At 33.9% G+C, this 16,009-nt stretch overlaps 2 protein-coding genes across 2 annotated transcripts; both read left to right on the forward strand.

Annotated features, from left to right (window-relative positions):
- The first annotated feature begins 5,750 nt into the window (after nt 1-5,750).
- On the forward strand, nt 5,751-6,440 carry LOC149966604 (uncharacterized). The gene is made up of 3 exons (XM_090167539.1): nt 5,751-5,867; nt 6,045-6,189; nt 6,254-6,440. Exons 1-3 carry the CDS (start codon nt 5,831-5,833, stop codon nt 6,438-6,440), a joined length of 369 nt encoding a protein of 122 aa, XP_090023665.1. The 5' UTR covers nt 5,751-5,830.
- Nucleotides 6,441-12,983: 6,543 nt separating this feature from the next.
- LOC149966605 (glutamate receptor-like) lies at nt 12,984-15,464 on the forward strand. The gene is made up of 4 exons (XM_090167540.1): nt 12,984-13,058; nt 14,752-14,925; nt 15,004-15,139; nt 15,202-15,464. The coding sequence occupies exons 1-4, from the start codon at nt 12,984-12,986 to the stop codon at nt 15,462-15,464; spliced, it is 648 nt and encodes a 215-aa protein (XP_090023666.1).
- The last annotated feature ends 545 nt before the right edge of the window (nt 15,465-16,009 follow it).

A 16,009-nucleotide genomic window follows, 5' to 3' on the forward strand; every position in this document is an offset into this window, starting at 1 on the left:
GAAGACGAGTTTTGGGAGCTGAAATTTTCAAACTAAAGACCCTCAACCACGATGAGGTTGTCTAACAAATTTCAGTACTCTAACAAGAGTACTTTTAAAGTTATCAGTTATACATCGTCTTTAACACGTTATCAACTTAACGACCTTCTTGATTTTGGCCTAACATTGCTCAACTTCCTATTTCGCAAAACGGATTGAGTCAAAGCTAGTTAGTGACGGGGAACACTTTTTTAATTGGAACCAACTTCGTAGCTCTTACGGTTCTCAAGTTAATTTCCGAATGACCTTGAAGACATGGTTGAAGGTCATTGACATTTTCATAGTTGGTTGACCCCTGAGTGCTCTATAACAACCTAAAATTTCAAAATCGTAGCTAAAACACATTTTGAGATATTCGCCCTGGTCCATTTTTAAGTTAACACCCTGTATGTAGCCCTATATATTCAAGTTCTAGATCCTATATTATCCTATAATTGAAGTTAACACCCTGTATGTAGCCCTATATATTCAAGTTCTAGATCCTATATTATCCTATAATTGAAGTTAACACCCTGTATGTAGCCCTATATATTCAAGTTCTAGATCCTATATTATCCTATAATTGGTTTTAAAAAGCATATTTTTCCTATGAGGATTTTCAATTTTTGGCACTGTGATGTTGCAAGGCGTCACATATAGATTTGTAAATAGAAAAAAATCCTCCCTCAAAATGGTGGCGATGGTCAAAGCTACGGAGTGTCATGCCATGTCCCTATTTTCTTATTTGCTCATTCGTAATTCGTAAAGACAGCCATAGCTAGAAGTTTAATAATATATATGGTGTACTGTTTCTGGTATGTGATGTTATCCGCGTGACTGCGGCCGTTGTGAAAATTCTTTGGGTAAAATATATACAAAATTAAATTATGGAATCTTGTATTTCTTGTTCATCGCCAAAAAGGTATTCTGAAAAAACAGTTAACTTCAACTGTCTGATAGGCTGATAACCATAGCTTTTGGTCGGTATTCGCGTTATAACTTGTAGAGAGATTTAGTGTACATATCGATTAAATGTAGTGATTTTAAAACTTATTTAGTGCATGGAAATACCGCTATATTTGCAAAGGACATGGTTTACGGTAGGCCTAAATGAAATAGTAAATCTTTAAATTTATTCCGCTATTTACTTTTACTGTACAATGAAAAGTATCATAAAAACAAGTGGTCGTGTAGCTTATTTCGTAAATACAGGGTGTCTACTAAAAAATGATCCAGGGCGAATATCTCAGAAACCGTTTTCTCTAGGAATTTAAATTTTTATGTTACGTAGCTCGTGCAGGTGGTCAAAGAAGAATGATAACTTCGATGACCTTGAACCATATCTTAAATGTCATTCAAAAATCATCTCGAGAGATTTAGAAACTTGGTTCCAGTTAGACAGTTGTTCCTAATCAAATTCTATGTCGAAAAAACTTTGAACCGACTTAACTTTAACTAACAATTTCACGCTAAACACAGGTTGTCATCATGTTAAACTGGCTACGCGAAAAATATTATGAATCGGACAGAACTTGAAGACCATCTCGTTTTCGGTGTTAAATTTTTGGCTCCCAAATGACAAAATCAAATCGGTTCAAAGTTATTTGAACATAAAATTTTATGACGAGCAGCTTTCTAATTGGAAGAAAGTTTGTATCTGCAGCCGTTCTCGAGAAGATTTTTGAATGACCTTGAAGACATGGTTCAAGGCCAATAAAATCTTTCTTACTTAAATTGCCAAAAATAAATACCCTTAAGATTAAAATTTTGTGAACATAACATAAGTTCTTTCCGATTCATAATAACTTTTGTGTAGCCAGTTTAACAATGACCAACCTGTTTTTAGCGTGAAATTTTCAGTCTCCCAAGTTATAAAATTAAATCGGTTCAAAATAATTAAGACATAAAATTTGATGAGGAACAACTTTCTAATTGGAACTAAGATTCTAAATCTAACGGTTCTCGAGATGATTTTTGAATGACCTTTAAGATATGGTTCAAGGTCATCGAGGTTATCATTCTTCTTTGGCTCAAGCTAAGTAATAAAAAAAAATTAAATTCCTAGAGAAAACGGTTTCTGAGATATTCGCCCTGGATCGTTTTTTAGTGGACACCCTGTATAATTATCCGTGTAAATACGGCGCCATGATCTGCTACATGATTTACATATGCAAATGTAGAGGTAATATGGGGCTAGTGCACAAAACGTTATTTTGAAATCCGATTAAAAAATTTGGGTGAAAATATCACGTGTAGCAGAACTGATCTGATATCATCCGAGTCATTGACCAATCAGATTTTGCCGGAGCTCGCGCGGAAAACTAATAAAATTCAAGCGCCGTCGTTTTCGTCTATCGAGTATGATTCATAATGCCTACATTTTTCTCTAAACCGGCGAATTTGGGGGAAAATAGACAGGTCAAAATTAAAATAAATGTTATACTAATAATTACGGTTGCCTGAAGATATATCTATTAAAAAATTAAAACTATTTTTATCAGAAAATGTACTAAATTGGTAATAAAATATGTTAATCTAGTAATAAACTAATAAAAAACTATAAAATACGTAGCGTATAAATGCGTATTAACTAATGAAAAGACCAAAACCTAACGGGCGATTCCCATTTTCACTCTTTGAGGGAAGGTAGTCTAATGAGTAATGATACGCTCCTGTAATTTCAGTAACAAGGCTTCGGTCGTACCCTATCCTCTCAACTTCCAACCGTGAATCCCAGAGTGACTCATTATAGGGGAAGGGGATAAATTGAACTTCGACCAGGTTAATTTTTTTTCGACAAAACTAGAACGACTCGCTGTCAGAGACTCAGAGTCCGACTCAGTATAGTCTAATCGCTTAACTCGTGGCCCGCGGCTTGAAATATTCTGGTTCTTTCTGATATATTTAGTTTTATTGGATAATTTTGGACCATGGCGTCGAATATGTTTCATAAAAATAAAACGAAACAGAAACTACTACAACTAGAGGTTAAATTAGGTAAACCAACAACAGAAAGTTCAGCGGAGCCTGTGAAGCGGGTCACCAGCGCACCTTCAAAGTTTCAAGAGGAAATTGTCGAACCAGATAATGCATCTGAGATATTGGCAGCCGAGGAAGAGAAACGATGTGGTGGATTTAAAGAAATATGGAATGAAGAAAATTTTTAACTCGGAAATATGATAAAGATCAAAGCAATCTTTCGGATGAATTGGATGATTCTGAAGAAGACCCCGAAGTGGCTCAACTGAGTAAAGATTCAAAAGGGTCGAGTAAAAAATCTTATGATTTTGCTCAGGTCACGGTGTCATCCAGTGGTAATATCATTAAAAAAACCATCGTGGACTCTGAGTCTTCCAGTTCCCATTCACAGTCTGAGCTAGTCAAGTCACACAAACGCTCCAAATCTCAATCCAATAGAGAAAAGGAAAAAGTCGTTGCCTTAAAAGAGTTTGCTAATAACTTCTATTCCACAGAGCTTGGCAAAATGTTTCAAGGACATTTTGATTACACGGGACATATTTTAGATGAAAGTGACAACAGTCGCAACACAATATCGAAACTAATATTGAAATGCAAGTATTGTCAGAATGATTACCGATCTAGTGCCAAAAATACAGTCAGCAACTTCAGGCGTCATATTAAGGTAGTTTAATTTGCTTTAACTGTCTATAAATATTCTTATTATATGAATTTTGGTTTTTCAGTTCCAACATCCAGATGCTAAATGGGTTGATCGGAAACGGAATGCGGATGATTCTGGTCTAGTTTCAATTAAGAATTACATTACGCCTAAAGTACCAAAACTGAGCCAACATGATGTACTTCAAAAGCGGTACCGAAAGGCCATTTTGGATTTGATTGCGTTAGACAATTTGCCGCTGAATGTCACTGAAGGAATTGGCTTCAAACTGCTAATAAATCTCCTCAATCCTTCAATAAATACTCTATCAAGAACAACTATTAGTCGAGATTTGGAATATGAATTCAAACACAGAATTTTTCCTTCATTGAAAAATTCTTTTGATGGGAATCATGGAGTTGAAGACGGTGGAATTCTTCTGACTTTAGATATATGGAGTTCGCGTGCGAGACAATGAATATTGGGTGTGCGAGCTCATTTCATAAATTCTCATTGGACTCTTACCAAAAAACCATCGGTTTTACTATTTTCAATGAAAAACACAGTGGAGATAATATCAAAACCAAAGTACAAGAAATTCTGGAAGCTGTAGGTCTGACACAATCACGAGTGAGTAACGTTTTATTAAAATAAGTTAAAAAAGAGCGAAACCCGTATACTGATGAGTAAATCTGGCATTTTAACCTTTTTACAATAGCCCACTGACATGAGCTTCGCGTTTCTTGATTGTCAAAGATCTAACTCCGAGTATCGCATTTAATATTTTGAAATTTCTTATTGTTTAGTCTTTCTAATTTTTCACATGCACTTTTCTTCCACCCCTCACTTTTACTATTAGAATTGTAAATGTATAATATTAAAAATTTATATCTTATAGATCGGAAAAGTTGTTGCTGATAATGCATCAAACATAACGAAGGCGTTTGAGTTTCATGACCCTAATGAGGACACCTTTCTAGCCGACTTGGACGAAAACGAATTTTCTGATGATTTAGAATTCCATAATAGTGACAGCGATGAAGATTGTATGTTTTTACTCCTCATGCTTATGGCCTTAATTTGTTTTTAAATGAGAATAAATATTTTACAGTTCTTGAAGAGTTTGAGTCAGATTTTTCAGATCTTGCATGGGATAGGACCAGATGCACTGCTCATACATTGCAGTTGGCTGTGAAAACCGCTTTGAAATGTGATAATCGAGCAGATGACCTTGTTAAATATGTTACGAAGGTCATTATTTTTTTTAGGAAATCGCCAAAATATACAGGTAGGCTGAGGTCCCTTATATTTTGATTTGGAATTTTTTGATTTATGCTTAAAATAATTTAGCCAAGCTTGTGGCAAGGGCTAAAATGGATTTAAAACTGCCAGTTAACACCCGATGGAACTCTATTCTTTTTGCGCTGGAGAGATTTCAAAATGTAAAATTAAAATTTTGTATTTATCTTTTGCAAAATATTTCGTTAAAAAAAATTAAAAGACAACGAAAGTCTTATCTTTTTAAAACCAAAGCTAAAGGCCCATTCTGGCGTTTCAAAGATTAGTTAAATCAATTAAAACTACAAAAGTACACTACTTAATATTGTTTTCTAGGACGACGTTTTCTTTGCCGCACAGCAAATCATGGTTGGAGCGTTTTCTGAGCGTAAAATGTCCGTTCAGCCTCCAAAAAACATTAACAAGTAAGCCATTACAACTCTGCACTATTATTTAAATTATTTACATTTTTTATGTATTAGGGCTTTAGTGGGGGATCTGGTTAATATTCTGAACCCTCTTCAATTGGCAACTGACCACCTGCAAGGAGATGGTGTAACATCTTCATTGGTCATTCCAATAATAGTATTTTTAATTCACAAAATTGAAATGCTTTCAACACAATATCATCAGCATTTTAAGCAATCTTTGCTCAATGAATTGAAAAAAAGATTTGAAAAGGAACTAATGAATGAGTCATACATCATTGCCACTATTTTGCATCCCAGGCAGAAGGCTGCAATTTTTGATTGTAAGAGATGCAATACTTGTTTCACTAAATATTATAAACATTTCCTTATTTAGCTGATATGGCTAAATCTCTAACTGGTATGAAATCCAAAAGTGAAGCTATACAAATAATCAAAGACTCTGGATTCTGTTGATGCCCTTTTAAATGAAAAATCTCATGTGGCAATGATTCCCTTAAGTCTGGGGAGAAGTCAAGAGTCATGTAAGTGAACAAATGGGCTCTTGAGAATAGATGGGGAGCTTTAGCCGCTGTGCGGTCCAGTCACTGTCAGTGTAATGATTCAAAGCTTCCATCCAAGGTCTCCGCGACCCTTCTGTTTTCATGGGCCTATTCTAAATGCTAATTTTTGAGACAAATATTAAAATTAAATTATTTCAGCGTTTCAAAGCTTTATGGATGAAATAATTCCCCAAGGTACTAAAATTCATGAAATTCACGAAGTGGATCGGTATCTAGCTGAAGAGTCGTTTAAAGGGGAAGATATCCTATCATATTGGAAAACAAAGGAAAATGAGTACCATAAGTAATGAAAATTAAATTACAATTATTTTTGAAATTTTGTAAACTCAAACCCAATTGTATTGCAGGCTTTCGAAACTAGCCAAGATATATCTGTCCTTTCCAGCTAGCTCAGGTGATGTGGAGCGCTTATTTAGTATCGCTGGATATTTACAAAGAGCAAGGAGAGCAAGATTATCTCCAAAGAAGTTGGAACAAATAATCTTTTTTCGAGAATACAGATTAGCAGAATTGGGAAAAAAAGACGCCTCATAAATTTTTAAAACATGTGACTAGTGATATACTTAAGTTCCTAAGAATTGGATTTCAAAACACTTGAATTCATTAAAAGTTATATTCTGTTCATAATGTTTCTTGGTTTTTATTCATTCAAATAGTTATAAAATATATGTGATTTTATTATGAAAATTCATAATTCTCCTTCCGTCAGATTAGAAAAATGAAACGATGTAAAAAATTTCCAATATACTAATGCTACTTCCATCTATGATAGAAGATATGAAAAAATAGTAGAACAAGTTTTATGTGATTTGTGTCACACTGTGACACTGATTTGAAATTGAAAGGTACTACTATACAAGAAATTTAAATGATACATTAGGATTTACTACATTGGAAGAAGATACTTGTAATATTCAGTTTAATTAGAAGGATTCTTGAAAGAGCGTTAAAATATTTTACCGTAAAATTCTCGAAAATAATAAAATTTTAGATGAATTCACCGCCATCTATGTATAAAGTTTGAAATAATATTTAAAAAAAATAAAGATTGAAGAAAAAAATAAAAGATTAGAATCGCTACCATCATCTATGAAATAAAGATAGAAAATATAGTATAGAAAATTTTTTATGTGTCGCACTGATTTGAAATTGAAAGATACTACTATGTAAGAAAATGATATTTAAATGGTAGATTATGGTTTTCTACATTGGAAAAAGATACTTGAAATATTCAGTTCAATTTGAAAGATACTTGAAAAAGCGTTAAAATATTTAACCGCCAAAATCTTGAAAATAATATAATTTTAAATGAATTCACTGCCATCTATGTAAAACGTTTGAAATAATATGTAAAAAAAATTAAAATAGTAGAAGAATAAAAAAATAAAAGAGAGAATCGCTACCGCCATCTATGAAATAAAGATAGAAAATATAGTATAGAAAAAGTTTTGTGCATCACTGGTGCGGACTTCAGAAAGTGTATCTGGACTCATAGTTCATAAAAGACAACCCTCTGCTATAAGGGCTCAATAAATCTCTAACTTTGGATTGACATTCTTTCTTTAAGAATGACTTACAAGTTACTACAAAACAAAATTGAAATTGATTTGACGCTTTTTGCACCTTAATAGAGCTAGTGCCAACTCAAGTAAAACTGATGTCGAGAAGTTTATCAACAAACAATTGTTTGCTCACTTAATAGGTTTTTACTTAACTTTATTTCATACAAGTATATGGAATATGGCTTTTGTTCTGAATTTAAAAAATAATTATTTAGAGATTCACAAACCACCTGTCAAGATATCAACAGAGGTCAATTTGCTTAGACTTAAATACTTTTGTTAAACAACCAACAAAAGAAAGGTGACATTTGCTAAAAATCGACCATTTCGTGAAAACAAATTCAACACGCTACGACCACTATTGTAATAATTAAATGTATAATAGATAAAGAGATAAAACCCGACTTTGGATTCGTACAGGGAACTCGAGGTGTAAAGGTTTACGACCTTTAGTTCTTAATGTTGAAATGTCTTTCTAATAACGGTGAGTGCTAAATAAAGGAAAAAGCCTTATTACAATCATTCGTGTTGGAAGTTATACTTTATCGGTTTCGCGTGCTCGGAATATTTTCTTAGCTCTCTACTTCTCATTTCTGAATATGAATTATTTGTCTTCGTACATTTATATTACACGAAGTCTAGGAGTAGACTCTAACGTGTTTAATTGCAGCCTTGGGAAAATTCTAATAGAAAATGCCGTTAGTTTTAGTTAGTATTTTCGCCCAGAAAGCTTATCAGCTTAGTTTTCTCGCTCCAAAAATTGATAATTTTTACTTTTTCATGTAGTATAGTGACTTTTATTTACAGATAAACTAAAACTTAATTCAATGAGTCGAGGATTTTGCTATCTTTGCTCAAATTATAATACAACTTTCCAATTTTAAGGTTCAAACCGAATATAGTAACTAAATACGTGCTTTTCATTCTAAAATACCAATTAATTCATTCTGTTTATATAAATATTAGCCAAAGTGTAGGAATAGATTGGATAAACATATTTAGCTGCTAATGATAATAGGCTATTAAAATCGTGCAGCTGTACACTCGTTATATTTTACCTATGATACAATTTTTGCCGCACGCTATCTACTAATCACCAAAAACAATTAATACTGAAATAAAACTGTAAGTGAGATTTTTTTTGTAAAAAGAAGTGAATTCGCCACAAGCGGTCAGTATACTATGTATATCTACTTTGACCATTTAATTTAGAAATAAATGTTGGGTTTTCTCCAAGAATTCTTGGAAATTAATCGTACTCATGGTAAACATAAAAAAGGTTCTTTGTTTGACCAAAAATGTATTTCTACTGAAAGGGAATGACTATATTTAGAGGTTCGGCGGAAGATGTTAGTTTCATAATTTTTATTTGATTTAGTTTTTGGGGAAAGGGGTTTACTGTTAGAGCTCTAGGTGGATTGGGAGTAAGGCTAAAAATCGTCCCAATAGTCATTATCTCTAATTACAAATAAACATTTTTAGCTTGATAGAATTCGAAAAGGAGATCGCTTTTTATTATGCCTTCCAAAAATTCAATCTCGATTAAATGGTCCCTTTATAGGCACTTTTGTTATATTTGTTTTTGGTAAGAGGATCTAAAACGACTTTTTTAAACTTTTCAGAATTTCTTCAATTTGGTTAAAAGAAACATTACATACACTTAATTTCCCTACCACTCGCGGCGCTGACGTACAACCTTTAGGGGGAAGGTAAGATCTGAAAAGGAGCGCGACTCATCTTTTTCAAGGTTGGTTAAAATATATACTAAAGAAATTGTGTAAAAACTATATTTTTTTCCCCGAAATCGAAGGCGATTCGTTTGGCACTTTTGACGTCACCCAGTCTACAGTTACTCTTTATAAATAGGAATTTAAAAGTTTTTATGACGTTAAAATATTCATTATCGTTCAGAGTATATTTAGAAGATATTAAGTTTAAAATTGATGGATTTGTGGAAAATAATGAAGTTTTACGTATCTGGTTTATTTTGTTTAGTCGTTACCATAGATAAAATAACTTCGTATATAGATAGGAAACTTCATGTTGTAGAAGTGACGCCAGAATTTTGGCCGACATCTGGTGGCGGCACCCGAATAATATTCTTTGGTGAAGTTCCCAATTGCAAAGGCTTAAGCGAGCTATATGTATTGAAAGTACTTTTTCTTGAACTGAGAGCAAATTTAAAAAATAGCACTAAAAAAATAGCATTCAGTAATGATTTCAAGTTTGTTTTAAACGCTATTTCTTGTATATTAGAAGACATTTACCTTGAAAAATACGTTTATTCCCAAAACTCCGACCTCAAATTTCTCAATACGTTCTACGCTCTTGAGAACACAGCCAACTGGCGCAGTCACTAAATGTCAGGGCAATCTCGTGAGAGTCAGTTTGCCCCATTGAAGTTGCCTATCTATATACGAAGTTATTTTATCTGTGGTCGTTACAGAAAAATTATAAAATTAGGCTTTGACTTTCTTTCTTTAAGTCTAATAATTCCCCTGAAATGATGCTCATTTGGAAATTTTTCTGTAATGCACCATTGGCGTCACGCGTTAAATTGATTTGCTCTTACCTGTTAGTGGAAGTTGTGAACAGTTTTGAAGCAGCACAAAAAACGCCATTAGTTTGATAAATGTTTTACTTCCATTTTTAAAACTTTTAAATAGAACTTTCTATAAATGTTTACTGGGAAGTCTCGATCCAAACGAAGAGAAATGCGAGACGGTAACAGTTGAAATTCCTAGTTTTAGGTATAGGCAGTCACAGGAAGAGCTATTAAAAGACAGTATAATTATAGGTCTTTGAAAGAATCTATTATGTGTGGTTCGAGAGCTATTGGATATCGTACTTTTTTACACTGCACTATAACTAGTCTATCATTCATCAGAAAATTTCTAATAGTGCAGACTTTCTTACAAGGAGAGTGCCCGAGGTGTTTATTGCCGATTTTGTTCAAAGTCGGCCGTAATGTAGACCTATATGAGATATGAAATTTCCCAAAAAGAGACGTTGCACTGCCCATTCGATTTGCCATGGCAACCGGAAATATTTTGATCACTTAAAACAAAAAATCTCCATTTAAAAAAGCATGGGATTTTTTCATTTTACCTACCTACGAAAATTTAAAAATAATATCACGAAATGGGTAATTTGGACCACATTTACGTAAACTTCATCAAGTTTGGGTAAATTGGAACCTTTTTGGGTTAAAATTGTAACAATTTTTGGGTAAAATATGGAAATAAATCTTATTTTTGTTATAAGTGGTCAAAAACAATTTCGGTTTGCCATGGCAAAACGAATGGGTAATGCGACGTCTCCTTTTGGGAAATTTCATACCTCATATAGGTCTATATTACGGCCGACTTTGAACAAAATCGGAAATAAACACCTAGGGTACTCTCCTTGTTAGTGAAACACTTTCATTGTCAAAAACAGGTGATGGATCCTTAATTTTCAATGGATCAAGGTTATGTCATTGGATTGGTTGAGGTACAATTTTCATTTATAATTTACAACTAGCCGTTAGCCAGTCCTCTTGATAATGGTTGTCCTCTTTCGTATAAGTAACATATTTAACATAAACTAGTTTCAAGCGTTATTAAATTAAGACAGACACCAAAACTACAATTAATCGTGTGTCCCAATTAACAACACGTAAATTCTTGTAGGGCACTCTTTTTAAGGAAAAAGTAACTAATATTTTCTTTGTTCGCCAAAAGGTTATCAGACAGTCTTAGCGTCCCTTTTAAAATGGCACATGGCTTAAGATTCCCCCTTACGCCCCCTCTCAGCACGCCTATGAAATAATGCATTGCAAAACCAATGGTACAAGCGAAAGCCCCACAAAAACAAGGTGAAGGAAGAAATGAAGTATCCGACAATTTTCTTTTCCTAATAATTTTAAGAACCGATTTGATTTTCTAGGTTCGTAATAAATAAAGTCTACACCCCGTTTAGTTAGAAACTATATTAACCACTAAATATTTTACTACATCACCAAAGCAATAACTATCTATGTATATTTTAATTTTAGACGAATTCAATGAGGCTAGTTAAGACCAATATCGGTCCTCAACCCGCCGACAGGAAAATGAGATTGCTTTGGAATTACTGCATATTGTCCATAAATGACACGTAAGTGAAATTAATTTTATCGAAATTATATTGTTCCTATTTAGTTTATACTTAGATAAACCAAACTTAAAAACACCAACTGAAATTTGCCAAAATCAATGCAGGGTTTTGCAAACCCAAGGTTGTATAACGTCACATACAAATGACATTTATGAAAATGGAAAAATAACGAAATATCATATTTCTGTTTTCCTTCTAGCTTGTCACAAAATCGAAAAGTAAATTTTTAATAAGAGTTAATTTTAAAGATTTCTATGATCAAATCTCTTGGGACCATCTAAAAATTTTATTTTAAGATTTTACTCGAAATAAGCTAACAATACACTTAGAAAATTGCACATTCCACCGTTGAATTGCGCTTGCTTAATTCTGTATAGGGTAATTAAAAATATCGATGAAAGAATATTATATTATTTTTAAACAAAGTTTTTAGTATGATCGTGATTGACAACGACGTAGGCAATAGGATATTTCAGGTCTTAAAGTTTTGATTTAATTTAATTCCACCCCCATTATTTCCCCAAGTGAAGTTTTAATAATATCGAACCGATCCCTCTTAGACCATCGTGATATTATAAATTTTTTATTTCAAAAATGTTTTAGAGATGGTTGTTTTGGTTTCGCATCTGGTCCTTCTTAATCGTAAAATTTAAGAAATACACTTTTTTTTCGTTCAAAGAAGTGATTTTCTATAATATTATATTCTTCTGATATAACTTAAACCCGACTAAATGACTACTACTAACAAGGAGACGACCCGAGGTGTTACACACCGATTTTGTTCAAACTCGGGGGATTGGTAGACCTTCATTTAACTTGAAAAATCCTAAAGTTAATTTATTCAATGAGCAACGGTTTTTCCATGGCAACGAAAACTGTTTTTGACATCATAAAATGGAAATTTTCCCTTTGAAAATAACATGGGATTTAGACCGATTCCAATTTTTTAAAAATTTTCACAGGGGGGGGGGGCTGTGAAAAATTTAAAAAAATTGTTAAAAATTGACGAAGAAAATCAAAATTGATCACATTTTGATCAATTTGAACCAAATGGGAGAAAATGAACCGATATGGCTTAAATAGGAAAAATTTCCATTAATGTTGTCAAAAAGATTTTTCATTACCATGGCTAAACCGTTGCCCATTGAATAAATTCCCTTTAGGATTTTTCATGTTACATGAAGGTCTAACAATCCCCCGAGTTTGAACGAAATCGGTGTGTAACACCTCGGGTCGTCTCCTTTTAAGTTAAAGCGTCCAATTATACTCTGGCTTATTTAATTATTGGCAAAATTTATTTCTAACAAAAAATGTTTGGTTTTGAATAATCAGTTTTTATTATTTGTTCTATTTCCTAAGAATAACATCTTTATCTCCGATGGACCAGCAGATTGGTTCCAAGCAAAAAAATAGCGGTGTGTGGACTGGAGTCATAGGGATGCTACAGAGAAATGTAATGTTTGAAGGGTGATAGTCAGTGCCGCAAGTTAAAGTTAAAATTTAGTGTGAAATATCATTAGTTTGAGACGTTGCTACGATTAGATAGCACCACGGGGAAATTAGGCAGCCGAAATATTAGTTCCATATGGAGAGAATCTATTTAGTAACATTACACACGCTGTTACAAATCTCATTTAAAGGCCTAGGTTTTTTCGGCCTGTCCCCCTTTAAATTAACTTAGTTTAGCACAAATACCCTGATGGTAGGCCAACCGCTGAACATGTTGGCCTAATTTAAAGGGGGACAGGCAGAAGAAAACCTAGGCCTTTAAGCAACCTATAAGGTGTCAAATGACCAATTTCCTGGGTCATTAGGTCACTTTTGGGTGCCTATTTGCCAAAATTCCTATTGTACTATCATTAATATTATTCCCTTAAGCGGTTGCTGAGAATTAATACATATAAACGGTTATCACGATGAAAAATGTTTTTTAGACCGCATTTATCGACGTATAGATTAACGGGCCCAAACGTGTTTCGTGATTAAGAGGCATTTTCATACCCTATTAAACTATATCTCGATTATATTTGGGGGTTCATCGGCTGCTGGGAATATACGGGTCCAAAGCTAAACCGGGCTTCCGAGGGCCCAAACGTGTATTGAGAACGAGATACATTTTGATACGGCAATTTATTAGGTAGCATTTATTATTGTGCCCTCAACCCCGAAATAGGTAAACACATTGAAATTTAAAGCTTAATAAGAAAGAAGTTGCGATCCAAATTGTCAATACAAAAATACTAGCCGTAAGATCGTCCCATGGACGATTCTCTCCATCAGCCTTTTTCCCTGGCCTTTTTTAAATCCTTGACAAATTTCGTTTCAACTTGAAGTTTGACCTTGTTAGTTTTGTGGACCACTCAATAGATTAAACATTTAGGGAAGCTCTTAACGAGGACCAGCTCGATTTACAGTTTGGTGGTGATTTTAGCGAATCTTCTTTTCTGTAATTCTTCTACTGAATAGTCTTTTCTATAAAGTATCATTGGCCCTCTTGTTTTGATGATCACGGGTGACGTATCGATGACGGTTCACTACGAAAAGCCCGTATAATCGACGAGACAACCTGTTTTAAAACGTAAACTGAACTGAACCGCAAAGGGTTTTTCAACGCGATACGATAAAGAGGCTCGTCCTCTCTCTATTCTAAAAGAAAATTTGTGAAATGTACTTGCCCGTTCTTTTTAAAAATCCGATTAAAGATGGGTGATTTGATGCATTTTTCGGTGGTTTTTGGTTAATATTTACTTTTGTAAATAAGATATCGCAATATTAATTTATAATGTTCTACGAATCGTAACATCTACCCTATTCAATTCTCAAAACAATACCAAACACACAACGTGGCGGTAGGGGGCACCACTAAAAACTTTTACAATATAGGCTCATTTTAATTTTTAGGATAATTTAAATATGTCAAAATATTTATTGTATATACCCTTTAGAATTTCGGCCATAAAACCGGTCTCTTTAAGCATAGTGCTTACGCAATTGAATGATTTAAGTTAAATCTAAAAAAAATTCAAACGTTCAAAAGTTATCGTTTTTTTATGGAACTTCCTCCCTGACAGAATCACTGAGGTTGATAGACACCTATCTGCCAAATCAAATGTATGTAAAGATATCTCTGGTGTTATACTTCTTAGATTGTCCACATTGGCTTTGGACCCTTTGTCCAAACAAATGCCCGTTTTCAAGTGGCCAGTTTTACCAGTTCATTTACTTCAGATCAAAGAAGATTTTTAGTCGGACGAGAACCACCCACCGACACCGACGCAATGTCGATAAACTTCAGCTTCTTAGAAGCTATGGAAAGCAATGTAAGTTTATGATTTCGTAATCTAAATAATTGAAATATCATATGCCCTTACTATGTTGGTGTGTTTCTTTTTTCAAAGCTCTACCATATGTTCCTGGGCACCGTACTGTTCCTGTCCTTCTTCAGTTGGATTTTGAACTATGGCAGGTCCACAGAGAGACCGAGACGATTGTTCGATCACGTTTGGTTGGTCTGGGAAATACTTATGGGCAAAAGTAAAAACATTAAAATTTGTTATCGTATCAGGAATTTCAAATGTAACCTTATTTCTTCGAAGGTTCTGCCTTTTTCCCGACAAATATTGTTAGTCGATGTCTGTTCTCGACGTGGATTCTGTGTACCTTAGTGGTAATGAATGCCTACAGTGGAGTTCTCGTCTCGAAATTCAGCGTGAAAATACGCCCGAAGTTCATTTCTACCTTGTCCGATTTCGCAAAATTTCCAGAAGTTTATCCTATAGTAACTAAAGGAAAAGTAGACGTTGAGATCCTGAAGGTTTGTCGAGATTGTTTCCTTGGTATCGGCCTCATTAAATGCTAGAGTCCAATGCTGACTGATTTTAAATTGAGAAGAGTATACATTATCGTAGCACGTACATTGAGATAAATCGTTACTTCGGAATAACAATATAGATGAATCTACAGTTGCCGGTTTATTGCCCTAACGTTCGCCGCTTCTATCAAACCTTTTTATGAATTTCGTTCACCTATTGAAAAATCGATTGTAACGACACCACATTTGTACTTAACGAACTAAAATATGCCGTGTTTTCTTTTGAGTGAGAATCTGTAATTTTGGAAAAGACATTACTTCAGTGCTTGGACAGTTATTGAAGCTAAAATTGTAATTAGCTATAAATAGCTAAATCATATCTAGTTTTTACTAGTTTCATACTTTCAATAAATGTATTTATAGGATTCGGAAACCACGGCTCTAATGGATTTGTGGAGAAGGGTGGAAGAGAGACCCGACTTGTGCATCAAATCGGGGGCAGAGATTTACAATAGTTCCTTTACTCAAGAACTGTTGGAACACGTAGAAAAAGGCCGAGCCGCATTTGCATCCAAAAGCAAAAACTTCAAACA

Source organism: Leiobunum rupestre, chromosome 1 (assembly GCF_980474605.1).
Source record: "Leiobunum rupestre chromosome 1, qqLeiRupe1.1.hap1, whole genome shotgun sequence".
Lineage (NCBI taxonomy): Eukaryota > Metazoa > Arthropoda > Arachnida > Opiliones > Sclerosomatidae > Leiobunum > Leiobunum rupestre.

What these genes read in the sequence shown, in the direction of transcription:
- LOC149966604 (XM_090167539.1), top strand. Translation starts at nt 5,831, where the DNA reads ATGATTCCCTTAAGTCTGGGGAGAAGTCAAGAGTCAT. An exon ending in GGGGAGAAGTCAAGAGTCAT is followed by an intron (nt 5,868 to 6,044) that starts GTAAGTGAACAA and finishes AAATTATTTCAG; the next exon opens with CGTTTCAAAGCTTTATGGAT. An exon ending in AAGGAAAATGAGTACCATAA is followed by an intron (nt 6,190 to 6,253) that starts GTAATGAAAATT and finishes ATTGTATTGCAG; the next exon opens with GCTTTCGAAACTAGCCAAGA.
- LOC149966605 (XM_090167540.1), top strand. Translation starts at nt 12,984, where the DNA reads ATGGACCAGCAGATTGGTTCCAAGCAAAAAAATAGCGGTGTGTGGACT. An exon ending in TAGGGATGCTACAGAGAAAT is followed by an intron (nt 13,059 to 14,751) that starts GTAATGTTTGAA and finishes TATACTTCTTAG; the next exon opens with ATTGTCCACATTGGCTTTGG. An exon ending in TAGAAGCTATGGAAAGCAAT is followed by an intron (nt 14,926 to 15,003) that starts GTAAGTTTATGA and finishes CTTTTTTCAAAG; the next exon opens with CTCTACCATATGTTCCTGGG.